Source organism: Diabrotica virgifera, chromosome 2 (genome assembly GCF_917563875.1).
Source record: "Diabrotica virgifera virgifera chromosome 2, PGI_DIABVI_V3a".
In the NCBI taxonomy this organism is placed as follows: Eukaryota; Metazoa; Arthropoda; class Insecta; order Coleoptera; family Chrysomelidae; genus Diabrotica; species Diabrotica virgifera.
This window is the reverse complement of record NC_065444.1, coordinates 240,180,995-240,204,447: the sequence shown is the minus strand read 5'-3', so window position 1 is coordinate 240,204,447 and position 23,453 is coordinate 240,180,995. Positions and strand designations below refer to the sequence as shown.

The 23,453-nt window shown below is 34.0% G+C and overlaps 1 protein-coding gene across 1 annotated transcript in view; it reads left to right on the top strand.

Annotated features, from left to right (window-relative positions):
* LOC114331675 (acetylcholine receptor subunit beta-like 2) overlaps positions 1 to 23,453 on the top strand; it is a 158,825-nt gene that overhangs the window by 83,095 nt on the left and 52,277 nt on the right. Inside the window, exon 7 of the mRNA XM_050643136.1 lies at positions 16,221 to 16,373. Within this exon, the coding sequence (XP_050499093.1) occupies positions 16,221 to 16,373 (153 nt within the window). The remainder of the gene's footprint in view (positions 1 to 16,220; positions 16,374 to 23,453) is intronic.

Sequence of the window (23,453 nt, the reverse complement as noted above, 5' to 3'; positions counted from 1 at the left end):
TTTACAATATATAATTCTCTGTTAATTACTCTGTTTGGAGTACAAAGGGAACTATTCTCGTTGGAACTTTACCGCGCTGAGCAGATGGGACGTGAATTATATATTGTAAAATTCCCTCATCTTCCTTAGTCTCGGCATCCGTATGGCTTGCAAATTGTAGAAGCCTCGGAGGTGTAACCAGAGAAGGTTCCCATTGTTTTCATTCTGGTGGGATGTAGAGTAGCATTATGTTGCTTTATATGCCATTAGAGTGAAAACTTAGACTTTTGATAGCAGTTGCCGCTAGGGCATCTATGACATTTCGTTCGTTGCGATCCGTGACTGCACGCCGGGGTTTGTTTTGGTTGGATCGGGGAGAGCAGCATATGTGCCTCCTGATGAGAGACTAATAAGTTTCGAAACCGGTAGAGGTGCTTGCGGCACTCTCTGATTGGACTAGAATATCGCGCGGCTGTAGTTTCGTGTTGCAACGACATTGAAAATGGTTATTCATTTTTTTTTTTTTTTTTTTTTTTTTTTTTTTACCTTTTAAGTGGTTTTCAGGTATTTATATAATAAGTTTATGGAACTGAAAACCAACCAGTATTAAAATACGATTTATTGATAAAATTTGTTAGTCTTTATGTATCACGGGAAGTGTTAAGTAGTATTACTCATTTTATTCATTACGTTTTCTATCATTATGTGGCGTCCGTGGGATAGTAATAATGGGGCTTCTTCTAGTGTTCCGGTATAGAAGAAACATTTATCTGTAGATGCAAAGCAAATTGTAAAAACTATATACAGTACCTTACTTAAAAGAGGACTTGACACAACTTCCGCTACGAGTGAAATATGCGATTTGACGAAAATACCTCTGACCACAGTAAAAAGAATTACATCAAACCCCATAGAAACAAGAAAAAACGTAAAGATTTCAATTCCACCAAATGTATGGACGAAGCCGATAAGGACTTGATACGTCGAAAAATCTATACCATGTACGAAGAGCAACGCATACCTACATTAAGAGCTCTGAAGCAACGGCTCAATGTTGACGAAACCCAAATAAGCTGTAGCCTCACCAGCTTATGGACAATTTTGAAAAGTATGGGCTTGCGATATCGTATAATTGACAAAAGACAAGTAATTATGGAATCTCATAGATTACAAAAATGGCGTTATGAGTATATAACTTCGATAAGAAAATTCCGTTCTGAAAGTCGTCCGATAATTTACCTCGACGAGACATGGTTTGACACACATTCAACGCGACCTAAAAGATTTGCCGATCCGTCCGGTAAATGTAAGACAAAAGCTCCGTCAAATAAAGGGTAAGAATAACGATTTTACAAGCTGGATCAGAAAATGGTTGGGTTCCAAATGCCCTGTGGCTTTCTGCAAAGAACATTAAAGACTCCTGCGTCGACTACCATGAAGATACAACGGCAGAACTTTTTGAAGAATGGTTCAAAAATAATCTTATGCCAAACATTCCTCAGAATAGCGTGAGAGTAATGGACAATGCAAGCTATCATAGTCGCCAACTAAGTAAGGCTCCAAACTCGAATAACACTAAATTGGAAATTCAAAATTACATGGAGACTAATGATATGTATTTTGAAGAATGTTATACCAAACAAGAGCTTTTAGAAGTTTTAAAGGCATTTTCTATAAAAAAAGTATATGTTTGTGATACATTGGCAGAGGAAATGGGACATACAGTGCTGCGGCTTCCACCCTATTATTGTATGTTTAATCCCATAGAACATATGTGGCACGAATTGAAGTCTAACGTGAGGTCACAAAATATTTCTCCAACGTTAAGTAGTACTGTTGTAAAGTTAATAAGAAAATGTGTCAATGATATTCTTCCAAATAGTTGGAGAAATTCAGTCCGACACGTAATAGGTAAAGAAAATTCATATGTTCGTGTACATCATAATATAATTGGACCGATCATAATTAATTTAGATGAGGATAGCGATAGCGAAACGGAACTATGTGTGGAGTGAGACTTTCATCAAGTCTACAAATGTTACTATTAAAAAAACGGTTCTTTTCAGAACCACAAATTATTATTAATGTTTGAATGTTTGTTTTTCTATAATCTTAGCAATTAAAATAGATTTAATTTATTTTAAAACTCATTTGAAAACATTAATTTCTATTCGGGTATATAAGGCAAAGCAAAATACTTCTAGAAATACTTCTAGTTGCATTAAAAAAATCTTCATTTTGTAAATAGTTCGAAAACCTTTTTTGCCATCATTAAATCGAACTTCTTTTTGTGTTCACACGACTTTTTTTTTGTGAATTTGATGACCTTAGCCGAGCCAATTAGCCAGACATTTTGTAATTTTAAAAACAAACAAATTTGTTTTTTCAATCGAAGAAATTTTTGTGTATTTCTAACTCTAAATACATAACAAACTAACATATTTACAATTATTATCTACATAATACACTGTTTTGGTTGTAAATAATTTTTTTTTGTAAATTTTTATTTTTTTGTATTTTTTTATATTTCTAATTTGTTTATTTTATTGCAGATGACTCTGTCTGTTTTTTAATGTGCCTTCAGTAAGTTGTCGATTGCTTTCGTGATCTTCCCACGGAACCACATTCTTCCTGTCGGGGAACAGTCTCTGGCCGTTTTTAGTAATTTATTAAAATTTGTTGTCTTTATCGTCCCATTCCACTTTTTTCTTTCTTACCGCATCCTTGATGTCCTCCACTTTGCATTTCCGTCGTATATCTGTAGGTACTTATAGCTCTGTCCCATAGTGTCTTACAGTCGATTTTTCTAAGGGTTTTCATCTCTGCTGTCTCTTACATCCTTTCTGTCATCTCTGGGTCAGGTTGTACTTCTGCTGCTTATATCATTATGTCTGATGACTATTTTGAAAATTCTGCCATTCATTTGTTTCCCGATATTTTTGTTTCTCTATATTATTTGATTCAGGCATCTGCGGCTCTATTTGCTCTATTCACTTATAGGTCTGGATTAGGGATGGCGGATTTTGACAAAACACCGGTTTTCGGTTATACCGGTTTTTTTTGCTTACGGTTTAATCTGGCGGTTATAACCAACCAAAAAAAAACCGGTTTTTCCAAAAACTGGTTTTCGATTTTTTAATCCAATAGGTTACAATGTTACATTTACAATGCACTTTAGTTTACGATACTCCACTCCACTCGATACTCGATATCAATATGATCAAAATTAGTACTATCGAAAGAACATCAATATCAATATAAATAAAACACAATTTTTAATAAATTCGTATTCGTAATCGGTAATTCAATATTCATAGTCAGAGCATTATTTTGGTAATCAGAAAAAGTCATTCACCCACTTTCAATATCAAGAGTCAAGTGTGAAAATAGATGATGTTTGCGTCTACTTCAACGTCAACGAGATCACTTCTTATGTAAATATTATGATTACAAATACCTTTTCAACGAAATATTATAATAAAACTTAATTGTTTCTGGCTGGTGTGAGTTTGCACTTTCAGTTTGCTTCTGTACTTATAAAATAAAATTTGAATTATAGTTTTGTTTGGAATAATTACTTGAGAATAATAATTATGATTGGGATCCAAAATAATACCTAACCTAATCCTAATCACCGTAAAAAATTAAAGACCGGTTTTTACTTTAAAAAGAAAAAACCGGTTATAACCGGGACAAAAAAATAACCGGTGAAACCGGTTATTTCGAAGTAAACAAACCGGTTTTAGGTTTAAACCGGTAGGTTTTTCCCATCCCTAGTCTGGATCCCGCGTATGAAAAGAAAGTTTATTAATAGCAAGCTGAAAATTTGTTAATAGCTTAAGGGTGTCTAGTCGGACAAACTTTGACATATGGGAACACTGGAACAGGGGAAGTTTTAATTGTGGAACAGGTTAAAAATTTGGAACGGTCAGATCACGAAAACTTCACATTTATTTTGTCCGACAGAACATCCAATTGATTTGTAACCCTTTAATTAAACTCTCATGCAAAAATCAGACTGCTATTTATCACCTGTCATAATTCCTGTCATTTGAATATATTGTACGTGTTTCACTCATTATAATTTCTATTTGGTGATAAGTAGCAGCCTGATTTTACGAGAGTTTAATGAAAGGGTAACAAATCAATTGGAAGTTCTGTCGGACAAAATACATATGACGTTTTCGTGATCTGACCGTTCCAAATTTTTAAACTGTTCCACAATTAAAACTTCCCCTGTTCCAGTGTTCCTATATATCAAAGTTTATCCGACTAGACACCCTCAGGCTGGTCGTCCATTGAAAGCGTACTCGCGCGACTCGAAGGTAGCGCGTATACGCCCGTATAGAAGCGACTAATCCTAACAAATAAAATGTAACTAAACAACGTCCACTGCAAAGGACTTTGAGCGACCGATCCCCTAGAATGGGATTAGTCGCTGGTAATCGCATGTTAATGCTACACTGGTTTGCAATAAATAACTGTACAGGTATTTTTGACATTGTATTAATTTTCGATAATTGTGTTATTTTGGATATGGAAATTGATAACGAAAAACTGATTAGTGCCGTTTATGAAAATTCTCAGTTGTGGAACATGAAAGACAAGAGATATCATTCATGGGATGTTCAAAGGAAGTTGTGGTCGAAAGTTGCAGAAGAAGTAGGTGCTAGTGAAAAGAGTTTTTCAATAGTATTATTTTATAATATACAGAGAGCACGTAAAGGTTGGAATAAATTCATTTTCTTGAGAATGGACAATTTTATAAAAAAATCCCGAAACACGTCAATTTTTATTTTTAAATTACGACTTTTTGGCATATATATCATACTAGTGACGTCACCCATCTGGGCGTGGTGACGTCATCGATGATTTTTTAAATGGGTATAGGGGTCGTGTGATAGCTCATCTGAAAGGTAATTTTATTCTATATTCAGTAATATAAACATTTACATAATTATTTGTACAAGGTGTCCAAATAAATGTTTTTTAATTAAATTTATTGACATAACAAGTAGAATGCATGTGATTTATTTAGTCCAAAATACATTTTACTGCTCTCAAAAAACAGCTAAAAAATGTTTATTTGAAAAATAATCTTTGCTTTTCGCTAAAATTAAATGTTCAACTGTCCAGAGGAAGGTGGGTGGCGGATTTAATAATGAATGTAAACAAAAAGCAATATTTATTTGTCGAATGAACATTATTTCCCGTTTTGTGATAGCAGTAAAATGTATTTTGAGTTAAATAAATTACACACATTCTTCTTTTTATGTCAATAAATTTAATTAAAAAAATTTTTTTGGGCACCCTGTATAAATAGTTATGTTAATGTTTATATTACTGAATAGAGAAATGAATTACTTTTCAAATGAGCTATCACACGACCCCTATTCTTATTTAAAAAAATTGTAGATGACGTCATCACTCCCAGATGGGTGACGTCACTAGTATGATACATATGCCAAAAAGTCGAAATTTAAGAATAAAAATTGACCTGTTTCGGGATTTTTTTCTTCAAAATCGTCGTTCCCGAGAAAATGAATTTATTCTAACCTTTACGTGCTCACTGTATAATTACAATGTAAACGCAAAATAAAAAAAAATAGAGCGTGGCACTTTTAAGTACTTCTTATAGTTTTAGGATTAACAAATTTTCGAAAGAATTTTCATTTGAAATTTTTACAATAATACACGTCTTAAATCTAAGCCAAGTAATTATAAAGTTACATAAATCTTTAAATTATTTTTATTAACAAATTACTTAATGTTTTATTTTCAATTTGGCGAAAAATATAATTAAATACTGATAAAGTATAGTAAATATTTCATGTAAATTTGAATCGCCAACAATATATGGAGCAGTCGATTCCTGTTAAAGGGGAGTCCATTGTACAAAGGTACCAACCTTTTTAAAGTTGTTAATAAAGTAACATACATAGGTATTTGTGTAATAAATTATTCCTTTGCAAAATGTGCTTTCTATGTATATTTTACACGCTATTCACAAAAATACACTTTCTTTTGATGATGACAGTCAGTTTGACAGTCGCGAACTAAGTAGTATACAGTCGCCTGCAGTGGATGATACCAATCGCTCAGTCGCATGATCGCACTTACAGGGACGTAGACGCGCTACCTACGAGTCGCGCGGCTACGCTTCCAATAAACGACCGGCCTTATGCTATTAACAAATTTTCAGCTTGTTATTAATCAACTTTTTTTTTTTCATACGCGGGATCCAGACCTATTAGTCTACCACGTCTGTTTCAAGCTTTCCGTAGCTAGGTAGTGTGATACCTAGATATTTAAACTATATCACTTGTTCTATTATCTGACCCTCCAGCTCCAATTTACATCTTAGTAGATTTGCTGTTATAAACACACGGTTATTAGACTTTATTACGGTTGTCTTGTCCCACGGTGATGGGGAGACTTATATTTTTGACTTTACGTCACAAGAGTTTACATTCCCATATTTTTAAATTATTTTCGATCATTGAATATGTGTTATTGTGTATATATGTGTATTATTTGTGTTATTATGAAATAATAAGACAAATAGTACACATTTTATCTTATACCGGGTGGCGAATCGTAAAAAGGGCCATAGGAAACTCAATGTAAAGTTCTGAATTGTTGAATTCCTGCTTCCCTAATTATTCTACATCAAAAGTCATGAGAGAATACTTGTAGAGAATTAAAATCTGTATTAAAATCAAAAGTTAAAATTGTTCTACGATTTAAATGCATTCCAAAATTTTGAAAAATATGATACATTTGCCACAATAGGTATGCGTGTAAAAGTAAGGCCACACGTTACTATTTAACTGACAGTGCTCACACCATTGACTGAATAAATAAATCTTTATTATTAATCCTTTCTCCGCAACTGAGGGTATCTTATCAACTGTATTGTTTTTAAACAATGGATGATAAAATAAAAATATTGACAATTCAAAAATGTGAACATTATTGCATTGTGTGTGGCCTAAGTTTGGGCTGGAAACTAAAATGTATTACATTTTTACAAAATTTTGGAATATGTTTAATTACGTAGACCAATTTTAAGTTATTTCCAATACAGATTTCAATCCTCTTCAAATAGTTTCTAATGTCTTTTGATGTAAAATAATTATTAGGGAAGCTGAAATTCAACAGTTCAGAATTTTACATTGAGTTAATGCAAAACTTTGACGCATGTCAAAATTCTCAATGTGTTTTAATTGTATTAATTTTTTTCGAATCCTGAGAAAACTAATAAATATTTTTGAAAAATTTAAACTCAGAATGAAAGACTACATTATTACCGAGGGCTGAAAGTCCCTGAAAGCTTCTATAATGTTTATTTTAATAAGTTACAGGACTGAAAATAAAAGAGAAGTGTGATATTTACTTTCAAATATTTCATTCAATAGAATCTGCTTGTTTATTCTAAGGGGCTTTCCGCCCTCGGTAATAATGTAATCTTGCATCCTGCGTTTAAATTTTTCTAAAATACTTGGTTTTCTCAGGATTCGAAAAAAATCATATTACGATTCAAATGACAGTAAACTCTCGTGACGTAATCTCACCCTTAATGTTCATTGGTTAGTCGATTTAGGCAACCGTAGTAATGTCTAAGAACCGTGTTATAAACATACATTTTGTCATGGGGAAATTAACATAATCAATTTTCTAGCGGTTATATTATATTGGTGAAGCACACTTTGTAAATCATCTTCACTTTGAGAAATTATTATTTTATCGTATGCATAGCAGATTTTTTTTTCTCCCATTTGGTATCCTTTTTTTCGTCGTTCTTACTTTTTTATTATTTCCTTCATGATCAGGTTGAACAGAATTCCCTGTTTTATTCCATTTTCAGCTTCGATTGGATCAGTTAGTTCTTATTCTATTTTTACTTTTATTGCGTTATTGTGGTATTGCTATTATGTTTTAGTAGATATTTTCCATCGTTTTAATTATTCTTAGAGGTATCTCTATTGCTTACAATAAGTGAATAACGTCCTTTAATGTAATCCCGTCAAATGCCTTCTTAAGGTCCACAAAACATAAATGTGCCCGTTTGTTTTAATCTTCCGATTTATTTGAAAAATCTGAAAAAGAGCACAGAAATAACAAAAACGAGAAAAATTCACAATTTGTATGTCGTTACAATATTATAAGTTACAATATTTCGGTCATGTGATGAGACATCCAGAGGGGTATTGCCTTTTACACCTCATAACACAGCGCAAAATCGCTGGAAAGAATGGCCCAGGCCGAAGAAGAACATCCTGGCTCCGAAATCTCTGAAGCCGATGCGGCACTGCAGGAAGCTTGGTAGGATGTTGGATCGTAGATACTTGCCTGGCGACCATCCAGCTACTTATACCGCGAGTAACAAAACGACGGTAGCAGCGGCATGGCTTCCCACTACCATCTAACCATCCGGTGGTTCGCCAGGCGTCTATCCACCCAAATCAGTCGTGTTTGATATTCCATCTGGGTAGCCTGGCTATGTAGAAAAGTATAATAAGTGCTATGTATAAAAGAAGGGCAATTTGGGACCCTGGAGACCCACTATGTGACCAAACATGGCTTAAAATATCTGTTTTACTTATTCTTTGCAGTTGCATTAAAAAAATCCAATATTCAAGTCAGGTGAATTTAAAAAACAGTTTGTACCTTTAAGTCGATTTTCCTTTACTTTCTGAAAAGTGTAGTTAGCGAGTTTTACCTCTAATTGGACGATATGCTAAAAAACAAACCAAATGTAACGTAACAAATGAAAAAAACGATTCCTCAGCAGTTAGTTGGATACTGACTTCTGACTTCATTTCACTCTTTCACTGCGTCCAGGATGCAGCGCCCCTCCACCATCCACTTTTAAAATCCACCCTGGAAGCGACCATCTAGCATCCTGCAGTGCGGCATCGGCTCGAGATACCACCGCTAATCTGTTTAGAGCTGTCGTAAAAAAGTTATTATTGCCAACGTTCGATAATCGGACAGGGCACGGAAAGAAGATTTGAGGATAATAGACAAGAACCGGAAGAAATCGACAGCGAAACGGGACCAGAGATCATAATGGAGCAAATCGAATAAGCAATACGAAACGCAAAAAACGGAAAAATTGTAGGTCCAGACGAAATACCTGCGGAATTACTGAAATGTCTGGACGATGAAACTCTACCGGTACTACTGGATCTGTTTAATGAAGTATATAAAAAGTATATATCACCAACCTCAGAAATGGTTGGTGTCCACCTTTGTAACAATACCAAAAACAATATACGCCAAAGATTGTTCGGACTATAGGACAATATGACTAATAAGCCATACCCTCAAAATATTTCTAAAGGTGATTCATGGAAGATTATACAGAAAGCTAGAATATGATATGGATGTTACCCAATTTGGGTTCCGCAAAGGACTTGGAACAAGAGAGGCATTGTTTGCGTTTAATGTCCTCTCTCAAAGATGCTTAGATATGAACCTGGATATTTATTCCTGTTTCATCGACTTCGAAAAAGCGTTCGACAGGGTCCGACATGAAAAACTAATAGAATTATTGAAAAACAGAGATATAGACAGACGAGATTTACGAATTATCATCAATCTGTATTGGAATCAAAAGGCCAATATAAAGATAGAAGAACAAGAATCCGAGAATATTGATATAAAGAGAGGAGTAAGACAGGGTTGTGTTCAGTCGTCGCTACTGTTTAACCTGTACAGTGAAGCCATATTTCAGGAAGCGATAGCGGAGCTAAGTGATGGAATTTCTATAAACGGAAGAATAGTAAATAACATAAGATTCGCTGATAACACCGTTATAATGGCAGGCACCCTGAAATCGCTACAAGAATTTCTAAATAGAATTAACGATTATTGCATTCGATACGGACTAAAAATAAACAAGAAAAAAACTAAATTTATGATTGTCTCAAAAACAGAACATGGAAATGAAAGGTTAATGATAGATCAAACCCAAATAGAAAAAGTTAAGACATACAAATATCTGGGAACCTGGGTTGATGACAAAAATTACCAAAGCAAAGAAATTAAAGGCCGAATTGAATCTGCAAGGCAAGCATTTATAAAAATGAAGACACTGCTTACAAACATAGACCTTCAGTTGCCTCTCAGATTGAGGGCTCTAAGATGCTACATATTTTCTATATTTCTATACGGAATGGAAGCTTGGACATTGAAGAGACAACACATAAGAAGAATAGAAGCGTTCGAAATGTGGTGTTACAGAAGAATATTGAAAATTCAGTGGGTTCAAAGGATTACCAATGTTGAAATGCTACGACGTTTAAATAAGGAGTTAGAAATTATGAAAAGTATAAAAACTAGAAAACTGGAATATTTGGGTCACATTACCAGAGGAGAAAAATATGAGTTGCTGAGAATTATTATGCAAGGAAGGATCCAAGGAAGAAGAAGCATCGGAAGAAGACGCATCTCCTGGCTGAGGAACCTTAGAGAATGGTTTAACTGTAGTTCATTACAACTATTCAGAGCAGCAGCCAACAAAGTGACCATAACCATTATGATATCCAACCTCCAATAGGAGAGGGAACTTTAAGAAGAAGACTAAAAGAAGAAGAATGATTTCTCTTGCACTTACTCCATTATAACTATAGCATCGTCGCATGATCTTTCTTACATAAGACCTTGTTTTTCTTCTGCTATTATTATATTTTAATTAAGTTTATTTGTTCTCAATTAGGTTGTTGGTTAAATAAATTAATAAAAAGAGAGAGAAAGATAATAAAGATACGATACTATGCTATGCCGATGATGCAGTACTAATCGCTGATAACGAGGATGACCTACAAAGGCAGCTCCACACTTTCAATATAACAGCAAATAAACTTCATCAGTAGAAAAACCTAAATGTATATAAATGTATATAAGTAAAGAGCCGCGTAGATGCAAGTTAGAAATAGACGGCAAAATTGTAGAACAAGTAATGAAGTTCAATTACCTAGGAGTAGAGATCACTAGTGACAGTAATATAAGAACAGAGACCACAACACAAGCAACAACAGCGGTAAGAGTAAGTGGTAGTGGTTGCCTCCGAGAAACCGTATGGAGAAACAACTATCTGACCACGGAAAGCAAAATAAAAGTATACAACACAACAGTAAGACATGTCCTAACATATGCAGCGGAGACAAGGACCGATACAAGAAAGACGAAACAACAAATCAACAATATCGCAATGAAAGTATTAAGATCAATAGCGGGTATATCATTAAGAGACAGACAAAGCAACAGAAGTATACGAGAACGATGCAAAATTCAAAATATTAACAGGTGGATAAAAACAAGAAAGAAAAAGTAGAACGAACATGTAAATCGAATGGAGGCAGATAGATTAGCGAACATCTGTAAAAATAACAAGCCGTATAGCAGAACACCCGTTGGAAGGTCGCCGAAAAGGTGGAAAGACAATGTATAGTCAACAACAACTGAAACAGAATAAGAGGCAGACAAACAGGAGTAATCAAGAAGAAGAAGGAGAAGAAGAAAAAGAAGATAATAAAGAGGGGTGTTAGGATGCTTAATTTCTATTCTTTTGAAGATCTTTTTGTTCTACCCGTATTATTTTTTCTATATTAGTTTTAAATAATTGGTTCGTCAGATCTGGTTCTCCGTACTTTATATTTGGTATTGGTATTTGTGTTTGGTATTTAGGAATTTATTCGGAATTCTATTCTCTTCTGGCGATTTTCTATTTTTCAATTTCCGTAATGCTTTTAGACTGAAGAACCTAAAATAAAAATAGACTTTTGATGTTTCCTTCTGAAAGTTCGTGTTTCGTCCATATCTTTTCTTTGTTCTCTAATCATTCTCCATATTTCTCTTTGTGTTTATTTCTCTTTCATCGCTTGGATTAGTTCTTGGTTCCTTCTGTTGAGCTATCAAGTGTTCCATGTAGTAAATATCATCTGGGTTTTGGATATTTTCCCCTTGTCGTTTTTTTTTTGCTGTAGAAGTATTCGTTTTTACTATTGGTAGGTTGCTGGTCTTGCCAATCATCCTCTAAATTTTATCCGGGCTTGGGACTGGCTGTGGTAACCGCAGAGCTAGTCGATCTATCCCGCAATAACTCAGGCAGGGTTTTCTGCCTGGGGTAATTGCAAGTCTAGAAAGATAAAGAAGGAATTTTTTTTGGAAGATACGCCCATGGTCTGTGTTTATTGTAGGCTATCAGAATCACTTGAGTATTAATTATTATTCACATAGCCCAAGCTAGAAGAGGGCTATTTTTAAATTGAACTTTGGCTATTTTGAATTGGCCCTGAAAGATTTAAAGAAAGCAAATTACATCGTGAATACCTAATTAAAAAACCATCAGGTCTCTGGCAACTTTCGCTTTTGGTTGATAAAAGTCATTTGGCGAATGTGGAGGAAGTCGAAGGGATTTCGATAATTACCGGGGAAGCCCACAATCTGATATGGTATGTCCTCTGCCGTATCTTGGCTTCCGAAGATCATGATCACTAACATTTTCTTGGCTATTGAGCTCCATGTTAATTATTCTCGAAAACATTTCCCGAGGTGGTTTCCCGTCACCTTCTCCAATGATTTTTCTTTCTTATTAGGTTAACTCCTGAGAATTAGATAGAATGTGTAATGATTTATGGTCATTTGAAAAAAGCTATGGTGGGTATATAACTTCCCTTCCTGAAGGAACTAGGAGATAGTCATGGCTTGCGTGTACAGGGTCGCATCCCTTAAATAGATCTGTCTTATATCCGGATCGTAAAATCCTAAGATTATATGGAATATCACTGAAAATCATAAACTTCTACGAAGAATACAAAGTCAAATTGGAACACTCAGGTGAACTAACAGAAGAAATAGCCATCGAAAATGGAGTCAAACAAGGATGTGTACTATATTCTACGCCCTACCCTATTTCGATTTTATGATAGATTGGGTAATGAAAATGGTAACTGTCAATTGAACAGGCATCAGATGGAACATATTCAAACAGTTAGAAGATCTTTAATTTGCGGATAATATCTTCCTGCTAATTGATAACAGAAATCATATGAAGACTGAAATTAACAAGTTAACACAGTACTCCGACACGATCTGACTCCGAATAAACACAGAGAAAACCAAACTCTAAAAAATAATAACCAACCAAATAATAAAATAATAATAAAGGTAAGAAAGTAGAATAGGTAGAGAGGCTCCTATATTTGGTATCTGTCATGGAAAGGAACTGGGATTAAAATAGGATATACAGGCGAGAATAATAAAAGCCCAATACGTATTCAACGTTTTAAATAAAATTTGGCAAACAAACGAATTATAGAAATAACAAAAATTAAAATCCTTAATATGTTGCATCGAAAGTATTCCACTTTACGGAGCAGAAACATGGAATTACGACGAAACTATAACTAAAAAACTGATTTTTTTTTCAAAAAAAAACAAATTTTTATGAAGAATCCCGAAAATATACTTTCACAACAGAATACCTAATACATAACTAAACTATGGGAACGAACAAAGCAAAATAACATAATCTACTACAATCAAGGAAAAAAAGTGGAAACGGATTGGCCATACTTTGGGGAAGATCAAAGCAACCTAACAAGACAAGCACTTCAATATCAACCAGAGGGAAAAATAATTAAACCAAGACCAGACAACGATTGGAGAAGACCTACAACGAGAGAATACTAAAAAATTGGGCCAAAGTCGAGGGGAAATCACAAATAGAGCAAGAAATAGAAAAGCATTGAAGGAACTAGTACACAATTTATCCAGAGAATAAATAAGAAAGAAGATGCGCTGACCCGATGAATCAGCAATCTTATACTTTTGGCCAAGAAACAAAATAGCGCCTAATACTCCACAAGGAGAGATGGAACTAGAGAGAGATATATATCGGGATCGTATAAGAGGATCCACCGCCTAGTGTGTATCCATCGTATAAGATTATTCTTCCACTTTCTAGAAAGTTCTAGTGGATAGCGGATGAATACTGCAACTTTCTAAAAACATGAAGAAGGAAATTTTTTGGAAGATACGCCCATGGTCTGTGTTGATTTTAGGCTATCACAATCACTTCAGTATTAATTATTCACATAGCCCAAGCTCGAAGGGGGCTATTTTTAATTGGAACTTAATAGGAGATTTTTGTTCAGATTGGCCCTGAAAGATTTAAAGAAAGCAAATTACATTGTGAATACCTAATTAAAAAACCATCAGGTCTCTGGCAACTTTCGCTTTTGGTTGATAAAAGTAATTTGGCGAATGTGGAGGAAGTCGAAGGAAGGAAGTCCGTAATTTTCGGTCGTTGGAAATTCGCCAGGAAGTTTTAAAGAAAAACTTCGCATATTAGTATGTTCTTATATGTTTATTAAGAAGTTAAGTTCGGCGAGGAGAATTATTATCGTTTTATTTGTTGTAAAATTACTGGAATCGCGTAATTTTGTGTGAAGATTTATTCTAGTTCTTTGCAATATTTTAATTTCCGTTAAATTACTTTAAATCCAGGAGGTGTCCAAAATTTTGCAGCCAGTTCAAAATTCATAAACACGGTTTTTGATGCACCTTTATCACGGATTAGAGAAATACTTATAAAATTGGAATTATCAGTCGAAAAAAAATCATCATATACACTCCTGACCAAAAAATCGGGACACCTTAAAAATGCGTCATTTTTGATGCCTCGAATCTCCTAAACCTGTTGTCCGATTTTAGTGATTTTTTAGTATGTTATAGCCTTATTCTCTAAGAATATGGATGTAGTAATATTGTCGCTGAACAGGTAAATTTCACTGTATACCGGGTGTAACAATAATATTGTGTTTTTTCCTGAAAGTTCGTAACACTCTGTGGAACATTCTAGCATTTAAAAAATATTGAAAAAATTAAAACTCAATTGTAGCCTTAGCCTTTCTTAACATTCTGCTTTTTGACTCATTTATTTATGTTGGATAATGAAAAAGTTAGGTACTTTGACAACTAGCCATGTTCTTTAAGGGTTAATTCTGCATGAAAAATAATTACACTTTGCTGTATAAACATATGTCCGCAAATGCTTCGTTTCCGAGATACGGGATGTTGAATTTTTTCTTACAAACTGACGATTTATTTATTGCTCTAAAACCGGTTGAGATATGCAAATGAAATTTGGTAAGTTTTAAGAGGTAGTTATTTCACATTTTTTGACATACAACTAAAAATTTTATATTCGACATTGGAGTGCATACAGGTAATATGACCGGGTAGGATGACCCGTATGCACGCCAATGGTGAATAGAAAATACATAATTGTATGTCAAAAGTTGCGCAATAACTGCCTCTTAAAATCCACCAAATTTCATTTGCATATCTTAACCGGTTTTAGAGCAATAAATAAATCGTCAGTGTGTAAGAAAAAATTCAACATCGATCCGGTATTTCGGAAACGAAGCATTTGCAGACATATGTTTATAAATCAAACGGTCATTATTTTTTCATGCTGAATTACCCCTTAAAGTTTGTTGCACTTATTTAGAAACACCTAAAGGTACCTCAAAGTACCTAACTTTTTCATTATCCAACATAAGTGAATGAGTCAAAAAGCAGATAATTAAGAAAGGCTAAGCCTACAATTGAGTTTTAATTTCAATATTTTTTAAATGCTAGAATATTCCTCAGGGTGTTACGAACTTTCAGGAAAAAACACAGTATTATTGTTACACCCGGTATACAGTGACATTTACCTGTTCAACGACACTATTACTACATCCATATTCTTAGAGAATAAGGCTATAACATACTAAAAAAATCACTAAAATCGGACAACAGGTTTATGAGATTCGAGACATCAAAAATGGCCAATTTTTAAGGTGTCCCGATTTTTTTGGCCAGGAGTGTATTAGGAATTCACAACATCTCATTAAAATCTACCCAATACAGTCTATGAAACAAAGTAATGTTTCGGATAGTTTTCTTCTCTAATAATAGCACTTCTCTCTAATATTGTTTTTCCTTCATAGTTACGAATACAAAAACAGAACAAGAATACAAAGAACAAAAAATTAGAAAGTACTGAAAGAATACCTACCAAACCAAATGAATCATTAGCTCGACAACCCTTCATAAGTCTCGGCTTGTTCCATGATTTTTGTGAAAGTAGTGCCTGTATTGTAAAATAACTGTCTATATTCCCAATTTCAATATTAGTTAAATTAAGCACTAAATTTTATTAAATGTTGTTTTTTTTTGTTTAGATCGCCATCAACCCATAAAATGTCACCTGTATTTAGAAAAGTATTCCTACACTTTATGCCCAAATTGCTCATAATGCGACGGACCACCTACTCATTGCCAGAATATGATGACAATCAGCCACCTAGAGGATACACTAATGAAATTGATTTGCAGTAAGTATAAAACTAAAACTACAAAAATATTTATGGTCCTTAATCTTGATTCAAAAATCATTTGGACTAGTATAATTTGGTTTACTATAATGATTTGTTCCTTTTTGCAAATATTTATCGTTTTATTATTAACACCTTAAGATCGAGGGTAAGAGAGGCCTTGGACGTAGACATATATCCTGGCTGGCCAATTTTAGAAAGGGGACTGGGCCCTGATTCTAATTCAAATTTCGACTCAAAACAGGTCGCAATCAATATGCCGACGTTGAAATGCGACTATGCGATCCTTGTGGATTTCAGTTGAACTAACTAAAGGACGTCACTAAATTTCGAGAGGTCGCAATTAATTTCGACTCCTTGAAAGTGGTTGAAATTATAATTTCGAGTCGAAATTATTGTGACACGGACATGAATGAATGGCCGAAAGAGAGGTTAGGTTTAGTTTAGGAGATGTGTTTTGTTTGTTTCCTGCAAGGATAACTAAAGCAAAAGGTATTAATATCGCTGAGTTTTATGGAAATTGGCTGGTTTTGGAGGAATTAGATAGAATATTATTAAATTAGAAATATTATAATTGAGAATTTCTTCAACGTGAATTATCAACACAATGAAAGGTGTAAGGTAATAATCTGGGAAAATTAGTATAAAACAAGGAAATTATGTACCAGCTATTTTATTGCTGGACATGCTGGAATCAAATCTTAAGATTTCATATATTAGTAATATAGCTATGCAAAGTCCTCAGAAAGTGTCCTAAAAAACACTCACATGAAAATTCACTGTATTTTAATTCTGCACATAGATACTTTTTCCGATTTCCTTCGGCGGAAATTTTCCTCGAAATATTCGGGTTTTAAAAACAAAATCTTTAATTTTCAACTAAAATTTTAGGGAAGTAATTATTTATCAATAATTAAATAACTTGGTGACATAAATCGGTCTTGTTATGAGTGTCTTGAAGATATGAAAATTTTGTATGTACAAAGAGGACCGGAATAAAAAGGTAATGGTTCAAAGATTGAAATCCTGTTGTTTATAACTCTGTCGCAAATGCTGGTCAAATTTGACCGGTTATACCTGGAACCACTCCTCGCAATTTATTTTTTTTTCTTCGAAAAGGGCACAGAAGTCGTGCCCTTTTCAACAGCATTAACTTAATTTAATTTAATCTAATATTTTCTGAGGGGTTCTATTTATTTATAAGCCAAAAAATTGTTTCTTTATAACATTCCTGAGACCGCTCAAATAGTCCAATTTCAATTCTGTAAAGTACGTTGAATAGGTATACTGCTTTTTTATACGAAAATAATAGTTATTATTATTTCGACCGGTTATTATTTCGACCGAAATTTTTTAATTAACATTTTAATTATTGCTAAACTATTGGTTAGATTGTCGCCGGCCTCCTGATATATAATCTACTATAAAAAATATTTCATGTCATAAATTTATTTCTTTATTGATAAATAATTACTTCCCTAAAATTTTAATTGAGAATTGCAGATTTTTTTATTAAAACTCGGAGTTTCCGAGTAAAATTTCTGTTGAGGGAAATCTGAAAAAAAATAACTTTGTGCAGAACTAAATTACGGTGAATTTTTATTTGAGTGTTTGTGATTTAAAGGAAAATCTTAGGAGTTACAGAGCACTAATTGAAAAAAGAAGATTTAGGAGTGCTAATTTGTTTATAAATAAAATAACACACTTTTTGCAGACTTGTCATACCCCATATTATTAATATATGCAATCTTAAGATTCGATTTTAGCAATAAAATAGCTGGTAAATAACTTTTCCCAAAAATGGCATTTTTTCGATAATTTTCCCAGATTATCAACAAACGTTGCGGTGGTTGCGTAGCCAATAAATCCAATAAACCGGAGCGCAAACCCAAATTTTGATCAGTGTCAAAATGATAACGTTAATATCCCCAGTTGTAACTAATATCGAAATGAATAAGTATCACTATAAATTACGACCATCATGGCGGAGTCGAAATTAAATTGCGACCTCGAAGTGATAGAATCAGGCCTCTGGTCTAACATCATCTGACATATTTCGAGCTGCTGTGAATAGAATAAGATGGGTCAATGTGGTATCCAACATCACTAGAAGATAGATAGATAAATAAAGAAGAAGTGGATAAATTTCTTAATCATGAAACACTCCAGATCAATCGTCACTTTTACTCTCAACTTTATTGTGTAGATACGACAATTCTTAAAGATTAAGGTCCTATCTACTAGCGTATCTGAGAATCTAATTCCTCTGACACCATGATTAGTCCTGTCGCCAGGGGGGTACAACGGCCTCCTTAATTCAGATGGACTTACCCAAGTTTTTTTATATATTTTGACCCGTAGAATACGAATTTTTTGGGTAACAGTTGATCCGGATGTCGATAAGATTGTTATAGACAAAGAACTTGAGGAATTACATAACAGCGATTTCTCGCAAAATAAAACATATTTTTGTATTTTTTGGGTCATTTTAAGCAAAAAATATTCCTACAAGTTTTTTCGTAGAATGCATAGTTTTCGAGATACCCGCGGTTGAACTTTCAAAAAATCGAAAAATTGCAATTTTTGAACCCGAATAACTTGTGATTAAAAAATAAAGTAGCAATTCTGCTTACCGCATTTGAAAGTTTAAGTCAAATTATACCGGTTTTGATTATTTGCATTGCTAAAAATTAATTTTTTATTGTTAAACTAATCTATAAACACATAGTGTTTCCCGTGCCTAATACATGCGTTTTAACGCATGCTACGTAGAAATTGCCTCGCTTGCACTTGTAGCTACTCTACCTACTCGTTCGATTTTAAATGAGAAATCATTGAAAACATCACTCACATACTAGGTGTTTATAGCTTTGTTTAACAATAAAGTTCAACCGCGGTTATCTCGAAAACTATGCATTCTACGAAAAAACTTGTAGGAATATTTTTTGCTTAAAATGACCCAAAAAATACAAAAATATGTTTTGTTTTGCGAGAAATCGCTGTTATGTAATTCCTCAAGTTCTTTGTCTATAACAATCTTATCGACATCCGGATCAACTGTTACCCAAAAAATTCGTATTCTGCGGGTCAAAATATATAAAAAAAACCTGGGTAAGTCCATCTGAATTAAGGAGGCCGTTGTACCCCCCCTGGCGACAGGACTAGATATAATTTAGATATATTTTTTTACATCTAGATCTCTATAATAATGAAAGTAGATCACACAATGACAGAACGCTTAATGGAACTATGGTGGGACGTCGCGTCGGCCAGTAGGAAAACCAAGGAAGATGTGGATAGACGAACTGAGGACATATTAGCACAAAACAACTTATATGGTGTGGTCGTGTACAGAGGACAACAGAAGATAGACTACCAAAGTAACTGTTGAATTCAAGAAGATGCTGGAAAGAGGTCATAGATATGCAAATTAGAGACAGCAACTTAGATTAAGATGTATGAAGAGAGAGAGAGAGAGAAAGAGAGAGAAAGAGAAAGAGGGAGAGAGAGAGAGATCAATGGCGACTGGGTATCTAAAAACGTCATAGAACGTTGTGAATGTATTTTTTGTAAAAAACTTCTGGATCCTATCAAAGAAAATTAATTGTTTCCTCGCGTAATATTTACAAAGACGCTTTTTCAATTGCTACAAAATTTTTTAATGTACTGCTTCTTCCTCTTTATAAGCAATTCTGCTTATTCAGTGACGGAACAGGATTCCTTTCTCTATGGAAGGTTGTCACTCTACCTTTTGCGCGGTCGGCCGATACTTCTTCTACCTATTGGTGATTTATCTCTTACTATTTTGACCACACGTGTCTCCTCTATTTCATGTGGTTATTCCATTCTTTCTTTTTCTATTTAGTGTCCATTAGTTTATATACACTGTACGTTTAATTTTCTTCTAATGTCTTCACACTCCTTTCGATCTCTCAGCGTATTTTCTGTAATTCTTCTCAGTACTCTCATTTTTGTCGTTTTTATTAGTCTTTGTGTAGTGGCTGTATCGGGTCTCGTTTCTGATGCATATGTCATTGTTGGTCTTACACTGGCTTTAAAAAATCTTGACTTTATTTCAGTGTTAATATGTACTAGTGGTCGGTTTTGCCATATAATGTTATTAAGGCACTTCTTTGTCCAGGTCTCCCTAGCGGGATAGTGTAATTTCAAGGTACCTATTTTATTTCCATTACTTGTTCAATACTGAGGCCATAAATTTCTATTTTACATCTAAGTGGTTCTTTATTGATTAATATTGTTTTAGTTTTCTAAGATGAAATTGTCATAATGAATGTGTTTGGTCTTATTACCGCATTTACACTCAGTCCTGTTGGACAGGGAATTGGGCTGGGAAGTGGGCAGTGAATGTGTAAATAGCTCACTCGCGCTGCCGCTTCTCATGCTACTGCCATGGCACGGCGCTCCCTCAAAAGTCAGTTTTCGAGATGGAAGTCAAAAGACTGGCAGCGCGAGCGCGAGTGAGTATTCACATTCAACTATTCCCTCTCTCACTTGCCGCCGGCAAAGCGACAAGTGAGTAAGGGAGCAAGACGATGCTGTCGTCACATTCCATTCTTGAGAGTCGTTTGGTAAATGAGTTGTGAGGACATTGGCGAGGAACTGATGTGAACACCTCACTCCCGTCGATATCGTATTTCGGGCAATATTTCCGGCAGCGACAGCAGCAGTGGCAATGGCTGAGTATAAATCCGGCATATCGTTCTCTTATGTTAAAATTGTGGACTAATCTTTGCAGAATATCTTCATCTTCGGCTAACAGATTCTGTATCCCCTTCCTTTGTTGACCCTTTTGATGATTTTATCCATAATTAAATAGAAGAACATAGGGCTCAATGAGTCACCTGTCTTATTCCGCTGCCTATGTCTATAGGTTCTGTAAGTTGCCCACCTATTCTGACTTCCAATGTTGTTGTTTTGGTAGGTGTTTTAAATAATTTTTATGATATCTAGGGAAACTTCTCTGTTATTCAGAAGATAGATTACATATTTATGTCTTACTCTGTCAAATGCTTTCTTCAAGTAAATCAGACATAGAAATGCTGGTCTATTAGACTCTAGTGATTTCTCAGTAATTTGCTTTATGACGAATATTGCATCTGCAGCTTTTCTCTTTATTTGAATTCAAGATATATGCTTGTAAATTGAACTTTATAATAGTTTTGAATTTCCGAAAAAGTGTTATTGAAATCATTAAAGTTTTCTCGTTCTTAAGCAAATGCTAGTAAATCTTGATTAAAGGGTTAATTATATTAAAGGATTACTCTGATAGCATAAAACATAATTTAATAAATAACTGTTAATTTCACCTTTCCACTTTTCTCCAATTTAATTAAAATATTACATCATAACCCACTCTAACATTTATACAATTTTATTATACAGGGTGTCCCGAAAAGATTGGTCATAAATTATACCACAGATTCTGGGGTCAACAATAGGTTGATTGAACCTCACTTACCTATATACAATGGTGCACACAAAAAAAGTTACAGCCCTTTGAAGTTACAAAATGAAAATCGATTTTTTTTCATATATCGAAAACTCCTAGAGGTTTTTTATTGAAAATGGACATGAGGAATTTTTATCACAGCAACATCTTAAAAAAAAATTATAGTGAAATTTGTGCACCCCATAAAAATTTTATGGGGATTTTGTTCCCTTAAACCCCCCCAAACTTTTATGTACGTTCCAATTAAATTATTATTGTGGCACCATTAGTTAAACACAATATTTTTAAAACTTTTTTGCCTCCTAGTACTTTTTTGATAAGCCAGTGTTTATCGAGTTATTTTGAATATTTGTCGAATCCACCACCTATATGTATAATATGGTTCAGTATGATTATTGACACCTGTTAATAATCTGAAAATTTATTTATAACTTAAATTTTTTGGTATATTTTGAAAAAGAAGCCACATCTCGATAAAAGTTGACTTATCAAAAAAAGACTAAGAGGCAAAAAAGTTTTAAAAACACTGCGTTTAACTAATGGTACCACAATAATAGTTTAATTGGAACGTACACAAACATTTGGGGGGTTTAAAGGAACAAAATCCCCATAAATTTTTTATGTAAATATAGTAAAAAAGAAGCCGCATCTCGATAAAAACTGGCTTATCGAAAAAATACTAAGAGGCAAAAAAGTTTTAAAAACGTTGTGTTCAACTAATGGTACCACAACAATGAATTAATTTGAACGTACACAAAAGTTTGGGGGGTTTAAGGGAACAAAATCTCCATAATTTTTTTATGGGGTGGACAAATTTCACTATAATTTTGTTTTAAGGTGGTCCTGCCATAAGAATGATACATGCCCGTTTTCAATAAAAAATCTCTGAGAGTTTTCGATATATTGAAAAAAATCGATTTTCATTTTGTAACTTCAAAGGGCTGTAACTTTTTTAATGAGCACATTTGTACTAAGGTAAGTTAGGTTCAACCGAACTATTTGTGACCCCAGAATGTGTGGTATAATTTATGACCATTCTTTTCGGGACACCCTGTATTTTTGCTCCCATCTAACACTTATTTGATTTTTCAATCTCCATACTATTCGTTTCAGACTAAACATGGGAGAGCCCTTCACGACCGATTTTAAAATAAATAACTACAGTCGAACCCACTTATTATAATACCTTTTATAGGAATATTCCGCTTTAAGGAATAGAAATTTGAGGTCCCGAAACGTTTATACTAGCCATCAATGATCGATTATTAGAATATCCCGGTTATAGAAATACTTTTGCTTTGCACGAAGGCTATTCCAGTAAGCGGGTTCGACCTACGGAGTCAAGTTTCGTGCTTCGAAACTTCGAACACAAAGACGGGAAAATGAAAGTACATTTTTTCAGCCATGCTTCTTCTTACTTACAGGACAGGAGAGCAATATCAATACTGAATGTGATCCTCTTGGGTCAGACGATATCGAAGAAAATAAACAAAAAATATATATCACCATAATCCTGGGCATTATAACTTATGGCAGCGAAGTCGGACAAATAGAAACTACAACAGAAAACACTAAATGCCATATAAATGAACCTTTGGCAAAGATTCGCT